Source organism: Nyctereutes procyonoides, unplaced genomic scaffold, assembly GCF_905146905.1.
Source record: "Nyctereutes procyonoides isolate TBG_1078 unplaced genomic scaffold, NYPRO_anot_genome, whole genome shotgun sequence".
NCBI classification, from domain to species: domain Eukaryota; kingdom Metazoa; phylum Chordata; class Mammalia; order Carnivora; family Canidae; genus Nyctereutes; species Nyctereutes procyonoides.
This window is the reverse complement of record NW_026575135.1, coordinates 513,653-532,261: the sequence shown is the minus strand read 5'-3', so window position 1 is coordinate 532,261 and position 18,609 is coordinate 513,653. Positions and strand designations below refer to the sequence as shown.

Genomic DNA, 18,609 nt, shown 5'->3' with positions numbered 1-18,609 from the left:
CTCGATTCACTCCTGTGTAACGGAAGTGACATTCTGCCCAAGGACAGTGCTGCTGGGGATCAAAGGTACAGGACCACGTTTGGTGAACGACAAGGAGTCCTACACTTTCAAGTTAAAAAGAATGAACCAGGGATCTCTGGGTGGCGCAGCGGTTTGGCGCCTGCCTTTGGCTCAGGGCGCGATCCTGGAGACCCGGGATCGAATCCCATATCGGGCTCCCGGTGCATGGAGCCTGCTTCTCCCTCTGCCTGTGTCTCTGCCTCTCTCTCTCTCTCTGTGTGACTATTATAAATGAATAAATTTAAAAAAAAAATTAAAAAATAAAAAATAATAAAAAAATAAAAAGAATGAACCAACTAGGGGATGGGCTGAGTAGCGGAGGAAGACAATCCCAAGATCTGGAAGCTGCATTAATGGTACAACACCCCGCCCCCCCCAATCTACTCATGAAGGTCGCCCAAATTCCTTCCTTGCATTTGACTTTTCAATGTACTGTTTTCCTCTTGGATCTCATTCAAAAACCGCTGCAATGTTGGGGTTACAATCTAGAACATGCAAAAACAGTACATGCACAAGCCACTTCAGATGACACGAGAGGCAGTTTCATTTCTAAAAACATTCTAAATTTATTTTTTTAAATTTATTTATTTATGATAGTCACACACACAGAGAGAGAGAGGCAGAGACACAGGCAGAGGGAGAAGCAGGCTCCACGCACCGGGAGCCCGACGTGGGATTCAATCCCGGGTCTCCAGGATCGCGCCCTGGGCCAAAGGCAGGCGCCAAACCGCTGCGCCACCTAGGGATCCCCTCTAAAAACATTCTAAAACGCAATTGCTCTCGCAAAGATCCATCCGAATTTGTTGGGGAAAGAAGGTGAGAAGTTACTACAAAAGTTATTTTTAAGGAAATGCAGCTTTATTACTTTCAAGTACAAACAATAACTTGGACTTGACTAACCAAATGTTGCCTAATTGAGAACCTGCCTTAATGTATAGATACCGATGATTTACAGTTAGCACAATCACCCGTGGTAGAAGAATGCTTCCGTGATGCATGAAAATACCTTCTCGTCTTAGAGACTTCTTGTCCCACGTTCGCTGCACTATCTGCTTAAGCAATCCCTTCTCCCCCCACCCCACAAGCCCTTCAGATAGAGACTTCACCTCTTTTCCTTAGATCACAACATACATCAAATTAGTGAAACAAGAGTTCATACATATTTTTTTTTTACCACACTGCCATAGATGTTGGTGAGACCAGTCTTTTTCAAACCTGAGCATTCCCATCAAGAGTACTAAACCTAAATTAGTAAAATGTCTGTTCACAATGTGAATACAAGGACACAATATGTGAGCATCAGTCATCTGAATTAATAATTTTCCCGGTTTAAATATGCAAAGACATTTTTATCTGAGCACATTCATGAAGAGTAGTAGTAGCTGGGTTCTTTCAACTGCAATAATCCAGTGGGGTTACACTCCTCAGGACTGTGATACTAAGCAACTACAGCTCCCCGATAGGGAAGACGGGAAACACATTGAAACAACTTGACAGCAAACATTCATCGGCACTGAGCATGAGCATTGAGCGTGATTAGGGAGTGGTGCAAAGACTATCCAGGACTCTGCTGGAGGATTTATTCTGGAAAAAACCCTCACTTTCCTAGAGTAGTCACAAAGGAACCTCTGATGAGACAATGTCAAAGATGGCTAGTGGGCATTTCTATAAAAAATGCTAATTGCTCTTTCCATCATCAGATGCTCTAGCCGGGGACTGCATAATTCTCAAGGGGGTCTTGGTTGTCTTAAAAATACCTTAGCAAGCACCAGCATAACCAGGTAGGAAGTCTGTGTCAAGGGTCCAGACCTAAAGAACTTCCCCACCCCGAAAGGCAAGGGTGACCATGTGCCCTGCCACGGCCTGCATCCTAGAGCAGTGATCTGATTCTGCACACTTCCTGCTGAGAAAGGCACTTGCAGGCCACCTCGGCCTGCAAGAGGCCCAGAGGAGGAGGCCCAGAGACTGGTAGTTATAGCGAAGATTCACCTCTAGGTTCCCAAGAAGCCAGGGCACACAGCTTCAGGGGGCTGGCTGGGTTTGGCCAAAGCAAGGTTGTAAATAAAGCCCTGCTCCACCCTCCTTAGCTACTTCTATTACGTCAAAATGCCTAACCTAACAAACAACTTCTTCTTGTCTAAAATAATACTGTTTCCAAAAATATTTTTCTCCCTAAGATGTTTTATAAATGCAGAGCAGTAATCACTCTCCTGAGAACACACACTAGAATGATTACATAATCCTCACTCATGCTTTACTATGTGTCTGCAATGGCCAGAATGATCTTTTTTTTTTTTTAACTATGAAAAAAGAAGTACAATCCTTAAAATTTAATAGCAATATTCCTCTACCTTCCACTAATGAGAAGCTATCCAAACCTGGGTACCTTTCCTGTGGAACTTTTCAGTCTAGCCTCAACCCTTAAAGTCTTTCTTCCTATCTCTCCGATTGGTCTAAAGGTCAGTTTTGGGCCAGTTTTGACAAATTTGACTTACTACTTCAAGTAATGGGGCTGGAGGAAATTAGCTCCCTTTGGAATGTTACAACCTCCCACCACTCAGCTTTCCCAGACCCCCATCCTCACCCTGGAGCCTGAAGTTGTTTCTGTGCCCCTTACGAGCCTAAGCAGAGAGGAGCCAGCCCTTCACCTCCACCACATATCCTCACTCAAGAAATCCAATGCCCATTAAAAAAGGAAAAAAAAAAAAAAAGATAGAAGTTATCTGCTCATGACTTTATGAATTTTTTGGGAATGAGAATATTCACAAAAAAAAAAAAAAAAAAAAAAAAAAAAAGGGAAGAAAAGGCAATTTCCTCCTGTCTGAGCTAAAGAAGCAGAAGTCAGCGGGTATGGCCCCTGAGCATGGAAGGGGACTACATCACTCAGCTTAGCTATCCCCTAACCACTTCTCTCACTGACCCTCCATTTTTTTAAGGATGTGTTAGCATTTCACTTTTTAAAAAGCTGGCACTTGTATGAATAAACTCAGCATCTATAAAGCAATTAAATAAAATGCCCGGGCGAAACGAAGGCCTCTGTGAGGAGGACTCACTGCAACCACTGCCTCACTGCTGTCAAATCGGCTGCAGGAAGCCACCACCCGGAGGTAACTTCGGTACCCAGTGAAAACTGAAATAGGACGTGCCATACAAGTTCCAGGTTTGTCATTTTCAAAAATACCTTTTCCACAAACAACTATAATGACTTTCCCTGTGAAAATTGCTGGATATATCTGGAAGTGAGGTGGGAGTAGGGATGGTCATCAGATCAGTGACCTCAGGTATCTGTTCAGGTCGGAGGAAGAGGAGGAGGCATCCGCCTTCATCACTGCCCATGTCTCCTGAAGCTCCTGCAAAACAGACTCCAGCTGCAGTTCTGGTTCTATTTCTTGGAAGACCGAGCGGAGCTCACACACACAACTTAGCATGAGATGGACTGGGGACGGAGAAGACAGTACTCTTGCCTAATCCCCTAGGAGTCCCCTACACCTGTCCTGAAAACTGACCACCGATCCCCTAGAGTATTAACTTCATGGCATTCAGAGGTCCCCTGTCAGGCTTGGTGCTCCTGTGGATTCTGGACAGCTGGGTCCCCACCGGGGTTGGATTCCTCCTCAGCTCTGCCAGCAAGCCCTCTGCCCACCTGCGAAGTGGGTATGCTTTATATTCACACCAGCGAGAATGAGTCACTCATACTCCCAGGCAGAGGCTACAACTGGGTTCCAGTTTGTGTGTTCATCTTCAACTACTTTTCTGTTGTGTGCAGATGAAATATGCCCCCTCATTTCCTGTAAATAGCTGAAGTGTCCTGGGGCTAGCTCCCTCTAGTCTCTCCCTAATGTGTGTGACAATTAATGTTCAAATACTCCCATTGCCGATCTCAGAAATACATAACTTCACAAGAATGAGAGGGTGGAGGATACAAACTGGCAGCTCATAGACAAACTTTGTTTAGCTCACTGTATTTTAAACTATCCTCAATTAGCTGTCAACATTTTAAAGATCAGGAGATTTCAAGCAAAAATCTGATTTCCACTTCCTCCTGAAAAAAATCCTAAGACCTGCCACCACTGGGCTCACCTCTACCTAACACTTAGAGCTGAGTAACTGCCCCATTAGATAGGCCTTTCATGATTCAGCACAACCCTGTCCAACACGCTTCAATCATTTATGTCATGTGCATGGCTGCATCTGAGCTTGTGAACCCTAATCTAGGGCAATTCCTCCATTTTAATATGGAGAAAATGAGGGTCCAGGGATAGAAAGTTAATCTGCCTGAAGCCACACATCAGGCTAGAGGCAAAGGAGCAAGAAAAATCAAGTTCAGGTGTCTCTCTTTGTAAGACCGCCCATTCTGCCTAAAGAACCATGATTCCCCTTAGCATTTCATCCACCCGCTAACATTTTTCTAGGTGGAATCTGTTATATTTTCCTCATTCCTTCTTTATCTATCCTTTTCATATATCTGGTTTGCTTATAAATACTAACTTTGTGCCAATGATTTCATTTCTTTTTTTTTTTTTCCCAATGATTTCATTTCAATATTTTCTTCAACTCAAAAGAAATAATGAATTGGGACAAAACTGAATTATCAACTTTTGCCCACATGTCAGCAGACGCAGGACCCAAAGTTTAGAAAACACTTAGCTTAACACCTGACTACACAGACAGGGAAAAAGGGGCCCAGGGAAGTGATAAACCGAGGCTGCAGGGACCCTGGGTAACAGAGCTGGTCCTCAATCTTCAGGCTCTGTGCTCTTTCTACTACATCACATCCCCCTTGTGCACTCACCCAGGCGGCAGGGACCGAGGCTCAGCTCGCTCCATGCAGAAACAAAAACTACAGAAATGCCTTATATCTCAGACATGGCCAACCTTGACTCTGCCAAGTACTAGGGTTTAGACTGTGTTGTGAACAATCAATTTATAGAACTTGCTTTGTCCTGGAAGACAGACCTTCTTTAGAACTGGTATTTGGTGGAGAGTTTATGAATGTCACGGGACTCAGTGGTCTTTGTAACACTGACTGTTATAAAAGCTAAGCCCCATGTGAGAGAAGTTGCTGGAACATCATAGCACCTTTGCTTCAACTTCAAAAGAAAAAAGGCGATGGTAAAAGCTTTAATAATAGACTGATGTGTTTTTATATATAGGCAACCAATGAGCAGGTTAATGAACCATTTAACTTTCTTTACTGAAAACCAATATTCAAGAAAGATGAACCCTCAATGCATCCTCTTATACTGACCAACGTAACTAAGTACAAATGAAGTCAATGGTGTACCCCGTTAGCATGCTGTGCTGTGTGTCAAGAAAACAAGCCCTCCCCCGCCCCGAGCCCTGGCCCCCTGGCAAACACAGATAAATGATTGTGCACTGCGCGACGATACCGTTAGGTGAGAGCTTTGGTTCATGCAGTCGGCTGCCAGAGGTCGCACTGAAACCCCGCAGCCCCGGCACCCACAGTCGGCGGTGGCCAGCGCGTGGCGTCAGCCGTGCTCCTTCCACAACACCAGATGAATACTGTGGTCGGGCATGCTGGTGGCGAAGACCAGGCCCGTGTCATTGTGCCCATCCAGTCCATTGAGCCAGGACGCTTCACCCGCCAGGAAGCTCGAGCCTCTCTTTGATTTCCGGTACTCTGGCAGGGGCCAGCGGCTAATCAGGCTCTCGGTCCGCAAGTCCATGATGTACAGGTAGCGGTTGTCAAACAGCAGGGCAAAGATATCTCCAAAGCCAAGCAAGGCCAAGTTTGCTATCTCAGGAGTCTTGATGACCCTACAAAGACGAGAGTTTCGAAACATGAACCAGAAGGCCGCCTTACTTCTGATTCCGCCACCGCAATCTTTTCTGGAGACATATAAAAACCAATACAAAATCCAAGAAAATGAATGTTTTCAATAAAATGAAACAGACAAAAAGCTGTACTTCCTTGAGGGGAGGGGAAGGAACCCTTCACAATGACATAGTAACACAGGCACGTAAGGAGAAAGGCAGCATATGATGGACATTTAGGAAAGCACAAAATGCCCACCCAGGCTGAAAAGGATCTCACAGATTATCTCATGTAATAATATCTCATTTCCAAAATATGAAAACGGAAGCCTTGCTGGGATATGTACTTTGGCTAAGGATTCACGACTGGTCAGTTACCTGTAAGAACTGGGATGCAGTCACTTTACTACTAGGTAAAAAGATGGATTCATCAAATCCTAAAATGCTGGTCTAGGGGAGCCTCCTAAAGCCCAGAATGAAGACTAGAAACCAAGTGACTTACGTGCTATTCTATTCAGCAGGTAGCAAACTTTCAAAACAGTAGAGGCTGAAGGATGAGAAATAACCAGAAAATAACCCAGAAACAATAATAAATGTGTCAGAAGTTGTGAGAGAGAACTGGGGGCGTGGGAGGATAGCCTTCACCTTCCCCAAAGGCTGATGACAAAAGCACAGAATGGGAGAGATCCAGCCAAACAGCATAGATAAAAAACAAAAACAAAAAAACACAGCCCGTTGTCTGCACACTTAATGAGGCAAGAACAGTTGATGTCCTTTTTGGAGGCACTAGGAAAAGAGCTACAAGAGAAGGATAAACCAATTCTGCTCCGTGACAGTATGTCTGGGCCCCGTGAGAGGTCAATAAACCCACATTTCAACAAGGACACTACCAACTAGTGTGTGTCCAAGAGGTCAACCAGGAAGGGCAGGGCCTGGTAACCAGGACAAATAAGGAACAGGTAAAGGAGATCAGCGGGGGGCGGGGAATCCCAGGGAAAGAGTCACACCAAGGCAGATTCCACCTGACACTGGAAGGCAGAGGATTTAGTCGTGAAGACCTGTTCCACACTCAACCCGTCCTTAACTGAACTTGCTGACCAAACCTGTTTCTCTTCCCTGTTTCCTGGCTTGCTCTTTCACCCAACTGCTCACCGTTAGGAAACACGGCAACCATCCAACTCTCCTCCTTAATCAAGCCGCAGATTCAATCACCACAATCTATTGATTTTACCTCTTGAATTTTCTCCTACTTTTTTTTACTATTATCCAAATTGCCACGGCTCTGATCCAAGATAGTATCTTCAGCCTGCACTGGTCTCCCCCCACCTACTCCTGGCCCCTTTCAATCAGCTAATCTCACCCCCATGTCTAATCCTAATACCACCTCACTCAACTTTAAACCCTCTGAGGGCTCTCTACTGCACTTCACATCTCCAGCACTGGGACCCTTCAGTCTCAGGGCCTTTGAACGGACTGATTTCTCAGCCTCCACTGCTCCTTACTGCACACCCACTGCTGGCATTTAGTTAATGCAGATACTCCTCCTTCAGGGCTTAGCCCACACCTCTTCTTCAAGGAAGCTTTTCCTTACTCAACTGCTAGGTGGGGTCTTCAAATGCTCCACAGTGTGGCCTTTAACCCACCCATGAAAACAACTGTAGGCAATTAGCTATTTAATGTCAGTCTTGCCTCTTGCTGGTTAGTAACTTCCACCAGTGTGGTATTTCTGCAGGTTACCAGCATAGATCCCAGTGCCTAAAACACAGGTATGCCTCATAACTATCTGCTCACAAATACAGCAGTGGAGCAATGAACATGGGAAAATAAGAACTCCTACAAAGCACATCCAAAGGAAACTGGGAAAACAACAAGAAAGTCCGTTAAGTCCCATATCACCAATGCAAGCAGGAAATAACCAGAAACTTAGATAACCGGATGGCTGGAAATAGGACTAAAGCCTGGTGAAGATGAGTCGACTCCAAAGACTGAAGCACAAATATGTTTTGGAGGAGAATACAAGTCTTGACAGGCTGGCCGCCTCTTTAACTTTGATTACTTTAAAACTGTAAACAGACATCCCTGCTGTGCAGTCTGGGCCCCTGAACCTAAATAACCTTGCTTGCTTGCTGTACGAAGATAACTCAGCTCAAGAGATTGCATCATACCTAGATTTATTGAGCAACATGCTACCATCTGTGCTTTGCTTCTTTTTAGTTAGCTTCAAAGCATAAGTAGCCCTATCTGATCTTAGCAACAGAGGCCAAAGGAGTTGCACTAGGATTTCAAAAGAGGCTTTTGTGCTGCGGGAGGTGGGGAGGAGGAAAGATAAAACAGCCCCCTTTCCAAGAGAAATCTGAACCTAACACTTAATAGCAGAAAATAATCATGTAGGTTTATTGCTCAAAGCTAGTGTATCTGAATCCCAAAAATTAACACAACTTTCATCTGGACTCCCTATACACCACTCAGGGTAAGAAAAATACATGAGACAGGTAGATGCAGCATCACATTAAAACTTTTGGAAACTCAGAGTATTAAAAAGATGATGATACCTCTATTCCACCTTACTTCTGCATCCCTCCCATCCAAGTCTTAATTAAAAACAGAAACAATACTAAATTGTAAAAGGTCTGATTTTCCCATGTGACTACTTGGAATTTTTACATAGTATCAAATTCTTTCAAAAGTTCCTTCTCTCTGGTTTGCTGGTACCTTAAGCATAGGCCTGCTGGATGATGCCAGGATGGATGGATGGATGGATGGACGGACTAGGGTGAGCTACGGGATGCTGGGTGAGGCCCATACCTGCTCTTGGCTTCAGTTTCTCCATCTATAAAATGAAAAGCTTAGTCTAATGTTTTCTGGGATCTATTCCAGTCCTTTTTCCTCAAAGCATAATTATCAATCATTTCTAGAAATGATTCTGACCATTTTGAAACCTAACTGGTTAGAATTGTAGGTCTGATTACAGGAAGACTTAAAAGGGGTTATTACTGTATGACCAGAGAGACAGGGCCCACCCAAGTCCTGCTGGCTAGTATGACAGGTGCTCTTCAAGCTGACTTCTAATAGTCATGCATAAAAACAATGGCAAGAACGTTCAATTTTCTGTACTACTCCAAGCCAGCATTTCCTGTCCTGAACCATGCCGCAGAACACTAATCCTGTGAGCTGGTAATAGGTGTTCCTCCAAAAAAAAAAAAAAAAAAGGAGGCTTTCTGTACAATGAGTGTGAGGTACAGAAAGTTAAACAAATTCAAACAGGCTTCTTTATGTAGGGCTTCTGAGAGCTGTTAGTAATAAGATCTGCCGGGTCCTGTGCTTGGACCTCATTACAGGTACTTCATTTGATCTTCACTTTCCAGGTCAGGAAACTAAGGCACAGAAAAGCTAAGAAACTTACATAAAATCATCCAACTCATAGGAGGTGGCGCTGGATTTTAAACCAAGGATTATCACCAAAGTAAATTCTATCTTTTTTTTTAAAGATTTATTTATTTATGAGAGAGAGAGGGGGGGGGCAGAGACACAGGAGGGAGAAGCAGGCCATGCCGGGAGCCCGACGTGGTACTCCATCCCGGGACTCCAGGATCACGCCCTGGGCCAAAGGCAGGCGCTAAACTGCTGAGCCACCCAAGGATCCCCAGTTCTATCTTTTTTTTTTTTTTTAAAGACAGAAAGAGAGCAAGAGAGTGTGCATGCCTGGGGCAGTGTGTAGGGGTGGTGTGGAGAGGCAGAGGCAAAGGGAGAGAGAAAATCTCAAACAGGCCCCACGCACAAGGCAGAGCCCAACACAGGACTCAATCTCACAACCCTGAGATCATGACTTGAGCCAAAATCAAGAGTTGGATGCTGAACCAACTGAGCCACCCAAGTACCCCACCAAAGTAAGTTCTCTCAGTCAACCATATAGCCCTGGCTTCCATCAGCCTCCAACATGCTTACAGATACCATCAGTCTCCAAGAAGGTCTAAGGTATGCAATGAATCACAAAATTGTTTGGCCATGGACCTCTTATTTTCTTTAGAGAAACCCTGCAAGTTGTATTTTTTTTCTAAACACCTCTTTCTACTAGTCAATAGAAAGCCACTTGATCTCTCAATGCAGAATTTTACTACCAGGAAGCAGAACTCAAAATATCAGAACTAGACACATAGATGGCCAATGGACATATGAAAAGATGTACATCATCACTCATCGTCAGGGAAATGCAAATCAAAACTGATGAGAGGCCCCTGGGTGGCTAAGTTGGTTAAGCATCTGCCTTCGGCTCAGGTCATATCTTGGGGTCCTGCAATCAAGTCCTGCACAGGACTCCCCACTCAGCAGGGAGTCTGCTTCTCCCTTGTCCCTCTCTCTGCTCATGCTCTCTCTCTCAAGTAAATAAATAAAATCTAAAACAAACACCACACCATGAGATATCACCTCACACCTGTCAAAGTGGCTAAAATCAAAATGTAAGAAATAACAAGTGTTGGCATGGACATGGAGAAAAAGGAACCCTCTTGCACCGTCAGTGGGAATGCAAACTGGTGCAGCCACTGTAGAAAGCATTATGGAGATTCCTCAAAAAGTTAAAAAGAGAACTACCCTCTAATCCAGTAACTGCACTACTGGGTATTTACCAAAAGAATACAAAACACTAATTCAAAGGGATATGCACACCAATGCTACTGCGGCATTATTAACAATAGCCACGATATGGAAGCAGCCTGAGTGTTCATCAATAGATGAATGGACAAAGATGTGGGGGGAGTGTGTGTGTATATGCATATATATGGGATATATATGGAATATTACTCAGCCATAAAAAAAAATCTTGCCGTTCGTAACAACACGGATGGAGTTAGAGTATAATGCTAGGTGAAATAAGTCAGAGATATGTGATTTCACTCATGTGGAATTTAAGAAACAAATGAACAAAGGGGGAAAAAAAACCAAGAGAAAGAGAGACAAACTAAGAAACAGACTCGTAAGTCTGAAAGATCTCTTCATCCAAGCTCCTCATTTCCCTAAAAAGCATGTTTAATTCTTTTTTTGGGGAGGGGGCAGCAAAGTTTATTGAGAGATAGTAAAAAGCTCCCAAAGAGGTAGGGGACCAAAGGGGGTTGCCCAGCATGTTCGATTCTGAAAGAGGAAGTGACACAGTAAGGGGAGGGATCAGAACTCAGATCTTCTATGCTGTAGTATAAAACTCTAATAATTGCTTCTCAAATATTTTTGTGTGTGATTTTCAGCTTTTAACTGTTTATAACTGATGTAGTAAATATTTCCTAGATATAACCTACTGACTCGTTTATCCAAATATTTAGTCTTGGCTTTTACTACTAAACTGCAATAAAGAAATAAACGGGAACAAACTGTGAAAGGCGAAGGCTCAAGGAAACATTACCTGAGAATATCATAACTGGCAAAGTCCCACTGGTAGAGACCCAGTGCCGAACTACAGACGATGTACTTGCCATCAAAATGAAGCCTTGGCTGCAGGCAGATACTCCTATCCTCAGAGACTGACAATGTCTTTAAACACTTGCAGTTGATTTCTCTCCCAATTGGCCAAATCTACAGATAAAAGAAAATCAGAGATGATGACAAATCTTATCACCATAGAAAAGCTGGTCCTTAAACAATGTGGCTTATGTTTGTCAGAGCCAGATATAAAGTGAAGTAAATCAGAAAGACCACAGGTTTTATAGTTGACAGGCATGGGTTCAAGCTCTAACACTACATGATCTCGGGTAAAATATGTAACCTCTCTGAACCTCAGTTCCTACAACGAAGATGGCTACATGGAACGGTTTAAAAATGCAATCAGAAAGTATATGAGTGCTCTGTAAAGTTTTTGCAAACTGGCTTATTATACAAGTAAATATGTATTATACAAGTAAATATGTTTTCATAGTTTAGATCTAAGAACTAAAGAGGGTATGAGGGGATCCCTGGGTGGCTCAGCGGTTTGGCACCTGCCTTCGGCCCAGGGCGTGATCATGGGGTCCCGGGATCAAGTCCTACATCGGGCTCCCGGTGTGAAGCCTGCTTCTCCCTCTGCCCGTGTCTCTGTTTCTCTCTCTCTCTGTATCTCTCATGAATAGATAAATAAAATCTAAATAGATAGATAGGGTAAGAGATACAGGTCTTAAGATACATTTTTGTGGCTCTTTCTTTCATTTACAAATCAGGGCTAGAAACTGACCCGTATGTAGAAATAACGAATAATTCTCTTCCCAAGGAGTTTAAGATGGCTTATACTATGGGCATTCTTGCTTCCCTTGAAATATTCCCCGTGTAACACCATTTTAATTTTCTTGTATTTGCCAGTTTTTCTTTGATGAGGCAAAGTAATGGAGAAGAAAACCTCACCTTGATCTCATATTTGTCTGCACTTAAGAGTATGTAGTCTCCAGGGCTGTGCAAAAGGGACTTGACTTTACACTTTTGCAAAACCACCTAGAAATATAAGCAATCCATGTTAAAATCCATGTTATAGAAAGATCCTTTTGAAACTATTTCTAGGGCACCTGGGGCGCTCAGTGGTGGGACATCTGTCTTTGGCTCAGGTCACGACCCCAGGGTCCTGGGATCGAGTCCTGCATCGGGTTGCCTACAGGAAGTCTGCTTCTCCCTTTGCCTGTGTCTCTGCCTCTCTGTGTTTCTCATAAATAAATGAATAAAGCCTTAAAAAAAAAAAGCTATTTCTATATTGCTTTTTTAAATTAAAATATGAAGAAGAGCCTGAAGTGAGATGGTATGCTAGAGGAGTTAAGCTGTAACTCTATGACATTAGCCTCTAGGTAGTACAACCAGAGTCTCTATATTGTCAGCAGGATCTGTCTCATGTTGGTAGCAGTTAATTTCCACTTTTGTTTGAAAGCAAACATTAGGAATGATTTTAAAAACTGTAAAACATGACTTTATAGAAAATGTGAGGGATAGGAAAGAAAACAGCCCGTAGACCCAGACGCAGATACAACGATCTGCTTTCCTGAGCATGTTCATTATAAAGGAAAAAACACTGGACTTGGGACAAGAATCTGCCAAATATTGACTCTGCAACCTTCTGATGATGATGTAATAAATAAAAGCACTTGGGATAGTCTATAAACACTTAGGGACTAGTTATTTTTGTAGTAAGTCTGCACAAAGTGAGAGGGAGGCCAGGCACACTTCTTCATTAGTCGGGTTGCAGATTCAACTGAAACTGACAGACCTACTACACGTAGGTACGCCGCTGGCTCCTGTCCCATCATCTCATTCAGAATTCACAGGAACATTTAACATGCAACTCAGGCCCTGAAGAGAGGACTCGTCTAAGACATCACAGTCGGTGTCCTGGCCACAAGGCCAACGTTTTTAACACGTCAGATTTTCTTATGTAACTTTTCCATTTAAATATTCAAATGTGACCCCTACAGAGCTGTGGTAAAACACACCTAACATTAAATGCACTATTCAACCCTTTCAAGCGTACAGTTCAGTGTTATTGTTCTTCTCACAAACTGCTGTCCTTGTAGGTCTGCCTATTCCAGAAAAGCATATTCACCTACCTGACCTAAAACCCAGTGGGTGGCTCTGATTCCTCCTCCTTTGTTCCCCAGGAGTCGATAACTTCAGCTGGCTTTCCCTTAAAGAGATATCCTTCAGGCATGCTCTGCTCTTTCCTCACTGCCACCTGGTTCCAAGCCACAGGTATCTTTTGCTTAGATTACTGCAAAAGCCTACCTGGCCTCCCTAGGTCCATTTGTGCCCAGCTCCAATCCATTTTTCAGTCGCTTTTTAAAAATATAAATCACACAGCTCCTTGCTCAGAACACTCAACTGCTTCCCACTACACATACGACCTCCAAAATCCTTAACACGGCCAAGGAAGGGCCGTATGTATACGGCCACCTGCCTCACACTGCCAACCACAGCGCAGCTCCACTGGCCTCGAGGCCATCAAATGTCCTAGGATCTCTCCTGCCCTAGGGCCTGGGCACATACTGCGCACTCTGAGACACTCCACTACTCTTTACCCAGCTAGCTCCAATTTCTTCTTCCTGTTCTGTCTCTTCTCAAGCAGCTCTCCCTGAAAGAATCAGACACCGTCTAGACTTTCTCACAGAACACTGCACTTTGCCTTCAGAGCACCTACCACCGTTTGTACTTGTACATTTACTTGTGAAATTACTGTTTAATATCTATTTCTCCCACAGAGCTAACATCTGGGTCAAGCCTGGGTCTGTTTTGCTCACGGCTGTATCTTCCACCCCGCACGCACAGAGAGGAAAGAAAAGGGTTTCTGCCGGACACTCCCATAAGTACTATCACATTCAGGTCTCAGAGCCACTTTTTGTTTGTTGAAAAATGACAAAACACCATAATATTCTTTTACAGATCCCATATGTTTTCCTTTGTCTCATTTCTTGCAATTATCATTTTTTCAAGATAAAAATTGCTTTCCTGATTAAAAAAAGAAATATGCTTATTCTAAAGGGGAAAAAGCACCTACAATTTCATAAGTAATAACCAACTTTACCATTTTGGTACATAAACACATTTATTCAGAAACTGCTATTATACTCCACAATGCAGTTTTTTGTCTATGACTTGCTTTATTTGCTCCCTCTACCCACCGAATATATTGTGGGCATCTTTCCACATCCATAAGTCATTCATTGTTAACTATTTACCAAGCGTCTTTTATTTGGCTGGTCACTGTTGCAGGCCATCAGGCACTGTGGGTACACCTGTTGCATCTTATGGCTCCCCTACTACTTACAAGGCAGCACCTAGCATCGTCCACCCAACCCCCAGTTCCCTCACCCCTACAAAGCCTGATGTCAAGATTTCTTCTGGAGGTCTTCCTACCTTGGTGACCCATTCCGTGTGCCCGGTGAGTGTGTTCAGGCACGTCCCAGCAGATAAAGCCCATACTTTCACAGTGAAGTCTGCAGAGCCACTCACCAAGATATCCAGTTCATCATTGTAGTCAACGCTAAACACTAGTATATACAACATACACAAAGTTAAAACATGCTCCTGTGAGGGTCTTGTATAATAGAGTTCAATTACGTGCATTCTCCCTAACTGACCAACTGTATAATTTCTCAAAGGTACTGTAAGAGCGGTGCTACTCAGCTAAAAATTTTATGATAAAAAATATATATCCATTTCAAAATTCTTGTTATTATTATAAGTATGTAACATCCCTGGAATAATATAATCTCTTGTACTTGTGCTAGCTTCAAAGTGAGAGGTAAAACTAGTGCTGGAGATCATGGCATTTCCACTCAGGCCTGCCTGCCTGACACTACACAAAACTAATCCAGCTCATGCAGGGAAAACATAACATGGGTGGCCCTACTCAGATTTGCACTGTTTTATCACAATGAGTCAAAATGTCAAGAATACTACCCATAATCAAGAAAAGCCAGGGTAAGAGAAAAACAGAACTCACACAAGTATCTCAAAGGTCAGACTAAGCCATTCTCTCCAACTATCTGAATGTCTTCACGGGTGTACCTCTAGCACTTAACAGTACCTGAGCACAGCATGTGCTCAAACATTTGTTTTTAAATGTTGCCAAACTCTAAAGGAACACTGGGGACCCAGGGATGAAGACATTGGGCTTTTCCTTAAGGAACTCAGTCTAAGTGAAGGGAGAAGGAGGAGTCCAAAAAAATTAAATGTTTACCTCTTGCTAAGGAAACACCAAGGAGAATGACTAACTCTGCCCAGGGGTATCAGGGAGGACTTCAGGGAAGATGCGATATTGGAGATGGGCCCTGAAGGATGAGTAGAGTTTATCAAGAAAAGAAAGAGCATATTGCAGGTAGAGGGAACAGCAAAGGCACGGAATTAGGAAAAGCCATAGCAATGTCCAGGGAACAGCAGGAGGAAAACTTTTTAGAGCAGAGCTCTTGAAGTTGGTCAGATATAAAATCACCTAGAAGTCCATGTACGTCTTGACATGGAACAGTACACTCAATATGTAAGTACCATGCTAAATCATATACTTTCCAATATTAATGTCTATAACAATTAAGTGGTAACAAATATACTGAGGAAAAATGTGTAAGATGACAAATAAAATGGGGGAAAAATGGTTTTCAGCAGTAAAACATCTAGGTTCACTTGACAGTATTACTGAGGACCAGACACAATACAAGGAACTCAGGACCTAAGGGTGAACAAGACAGGCAGGATCCCTGTCCCGCTGGCATGCATACAGCCAGTGTAGTTATCACATTTATTTGTACAATGAGTGTTATGACAAAATACAGGTTATCGGGAAACCTATAGTAGAGGGGAATCCAAGATGGCTCATAAAACGTGATGCTTAAGATCACAGACTGTGACCCCCTGGGGCTGAGGCAGTGAGTAAGTATGGAAAAGGAAGCAGGGACCTGCTGCACAAGAGGCTCAATGTGATTTCTGTACAAGGCACCAAAATATAATGCAGCAGAGGTAGCAGCTCAGGTCACAAGGCTATATTCAAATAGTCTGCATAGCAGAAAATTATTAGGAAATATTCAAGTATCTGTTCCCTTTATTTTATCTCTAGGCACTGGTTTAGTCAATTGTCAACCAAGCTCCAATTCAATGTGATATGTGTAGATCACACAATCTGAGCACTCCTGTCACTCCAAAGGATTTTCAGCCCTGATTCTACAAATAAAGTAGACTGTGTTTACAAGTGAAGGACTTGCTGAATTTGGAGGTATGGAATCTGACAAAAGCAAAATGGACTGACTCTTCAACAGGGCATAAATGAAACAGGTAAGGAGAACTGCCCGCTCCCAGCATAAGGGTGTACAGAAGAGTTTTGAAATGCTCCAAGGGAAAGTGAAATTCAGGAAAAAATTCCAAATAGGAGTACCTTAAATAAAGGGATGAACTGCTGTGACTAAGAAAAAAGAGGGAGGGCAGCCCAGGTGGCTCAGCAGTTTAGTGCGGCCTTCAGCCCAGGGCGTGATCCTGGGGACCTGGGATGGAGTCCCTCATCGGGCTCCCTGCATGGAGCCTGCCTCTCCCTCTGCCTGTGTCTCTGCCTCTCTCTCTCTGTGTCTCTCAAGAATAAGTAAATAAAATCTTTATTTAAAAAAAGAAAAAAGAGGGAAAGGCAGGTTAAGTTAAAAAAACAAGAATACAAAAAAGGAGTCACATTCTTGGCTCCTGGTTTTAAAGAATGCGATTAAAATAAATGCAGAAACCCTTGAAAAAGGGCAACCCACCCGCCCCTGTGTGCCCCCGGAAGTGCTGGGTCCTGGCTCCGGAACTCCATTCCCAGCAGGCCACAGTGTTGTCAAAGGAGCCTGTCACAAGCTTCTGCTCATCAAATTTCACTGCTGCACAAGTGTGGGTCTGGATGCCATACACGCACTGCCCTGTGCTCACATCCCACAGTTTTGCAGACAAGTCATCTGACCCTTCAAGAGAAAAACAGGGAGGTTAGTAAGAAAACAAACACTAAAGAAGGAAAGTCAATCCCTGAACCATGGTATTCTTCAAGAAGAACTTCATGGTCCCCTCTTACAGCATTCCCACTTCATAGCTGAGAAAAACAAAGCATGGAGAGGGTAACACAACCTATTCAGGGTCACCAAATGGTGTTAACAGCACGGGGACTGAATGCAACCTTTCTGGTTTAGTCCTTTTCCCTTAACTTTGCAGGCTAGAGAAGAGTACTAGACTAAAGCATCCCTTGGTGCTTCCACTTGTAAAATTTCATAATCTTTGATTATCATGAGCTTTCTGATTTGAGCTTGAAATGATGGGTATTTACCTTTGACTGCACGTGTACATTTACCTGCCTATCCATGACCCACCAACCTTGAGCAAATAAAGAATGCTGAATAGTAAAACTGTCTGCTGGAATGTATTCTACACTAAGGTAAGTCAAAGATAAGCCTCAGGTCTTGGATTAACTTCTCCAAAGGCTAATTGCTAATTCCTTGAGCCGTTCCAAAATGTGTAAAGGAACCTCTAAGAAAACCATGGATAAATTACTCCCAGATATTGACAACAACTCAACAATGAGCTTGTAAAGCCGCTTAAGATTCTGCAGAAAGGGATCCCTGGGTGGCGCAGCGGTTTACCGCCTGCCTTTGGCTCAGGGCGCGATCCTGGAGACCCGGGATCGAATCCCACGTCGGGCTCCCGGTGCATGGAGCCTGCTTCTCCCTCTGCCTGTGTCTCTGCCTCTTTCTCTGTGTGTGACTACCATAAATTAAAAAAAAAAAAAAAAAAAAAAAAGATTCTGCAGAAAAAAGTGGGTTTTATTTCTGTGTCTGACAAAAATATTATACTGATTGTGCTGATAATTCAGGATTAGCTTTAATCATGTTTAAAAATCTAAAGATTAAATCAGTCATGCAACTTACCTTTATAATAAAGTATAATAAGAATTGACACAGGTGTATAGAGAATACAAAAAATAAGTCACTATGACAAAGACACAGTACGCAGGAAAGCACCAAATGACCAGTTTGGGAAAAGATGAAATGACTATATGAAGCCGGCCACAATTCTACCTTTAAGAGCTGGTGAAAAGCCACCGTTTCAGACAAATAACTACCACTTACGAAAAGGGCAGAAGATGAATTTCAACCCGGACCAACACTAGAACACACAAATGAAGACTATGTTTGTTGTCACTCTATTTAGAGACTCAGTTTCTTCTTGATAAAACAAGGGATGGGACTTGGTTGGTGATTCTCAATGGTCATATGAGACATCAGAATCATCTGGGGAATGGCACTGGGCTGGCTTGGTAAAGCATGTGACTCTTGATCT

General features: G+C 43.2%; 1 protein-coding gene across 6 annotated transcripts in view; it reads right to left on the bottom strand.

The window, feature by feature from the left end:
• Positions 1-896: 896 nt before the first annotated feature.
• Positions 897-18,609, bottom strand: part of FBXW2 (F-box and WD repeat domain containing 2) — a 28,245-nt gene continuing 10,532 nt past the window's right edge. For 3 of the 6 annotated variants that reach the window (XM_055301668.1, XM_055301667.1, XM_055301672.1), the window contains 5 exons: positions 17,049-17,243; positions 14,683-14,816; positions 12,196-12,282; positions 11,228-11,397; positions 897-5,838 (listed from right to left, as the gene is read on the bottom strand). In XM_055301668.1, the coding sequence (XP_055157643.1) occupies positions 5,550-5,838; positions 11,228-11,397; positions 12,196-12,282; positions 14,683-14,816; positions 17,049-17,243 (875 nt within the window). In that variant the 3' untranslated portion in view covers positions 897-5,549. Of the gene's footprint in view, positions 5,839-8,547; positions 8,666-11,223; positions 11,398-12,195; positions 12,283-14,682; positions 14,817-17,048; positions 17,244-18,609 lie in introns of those variants that run through there. The other 3 variants (XR_008661395.1, XM_055301670.1, XM_055301669.1) reach the window with 3 other exon arrangements.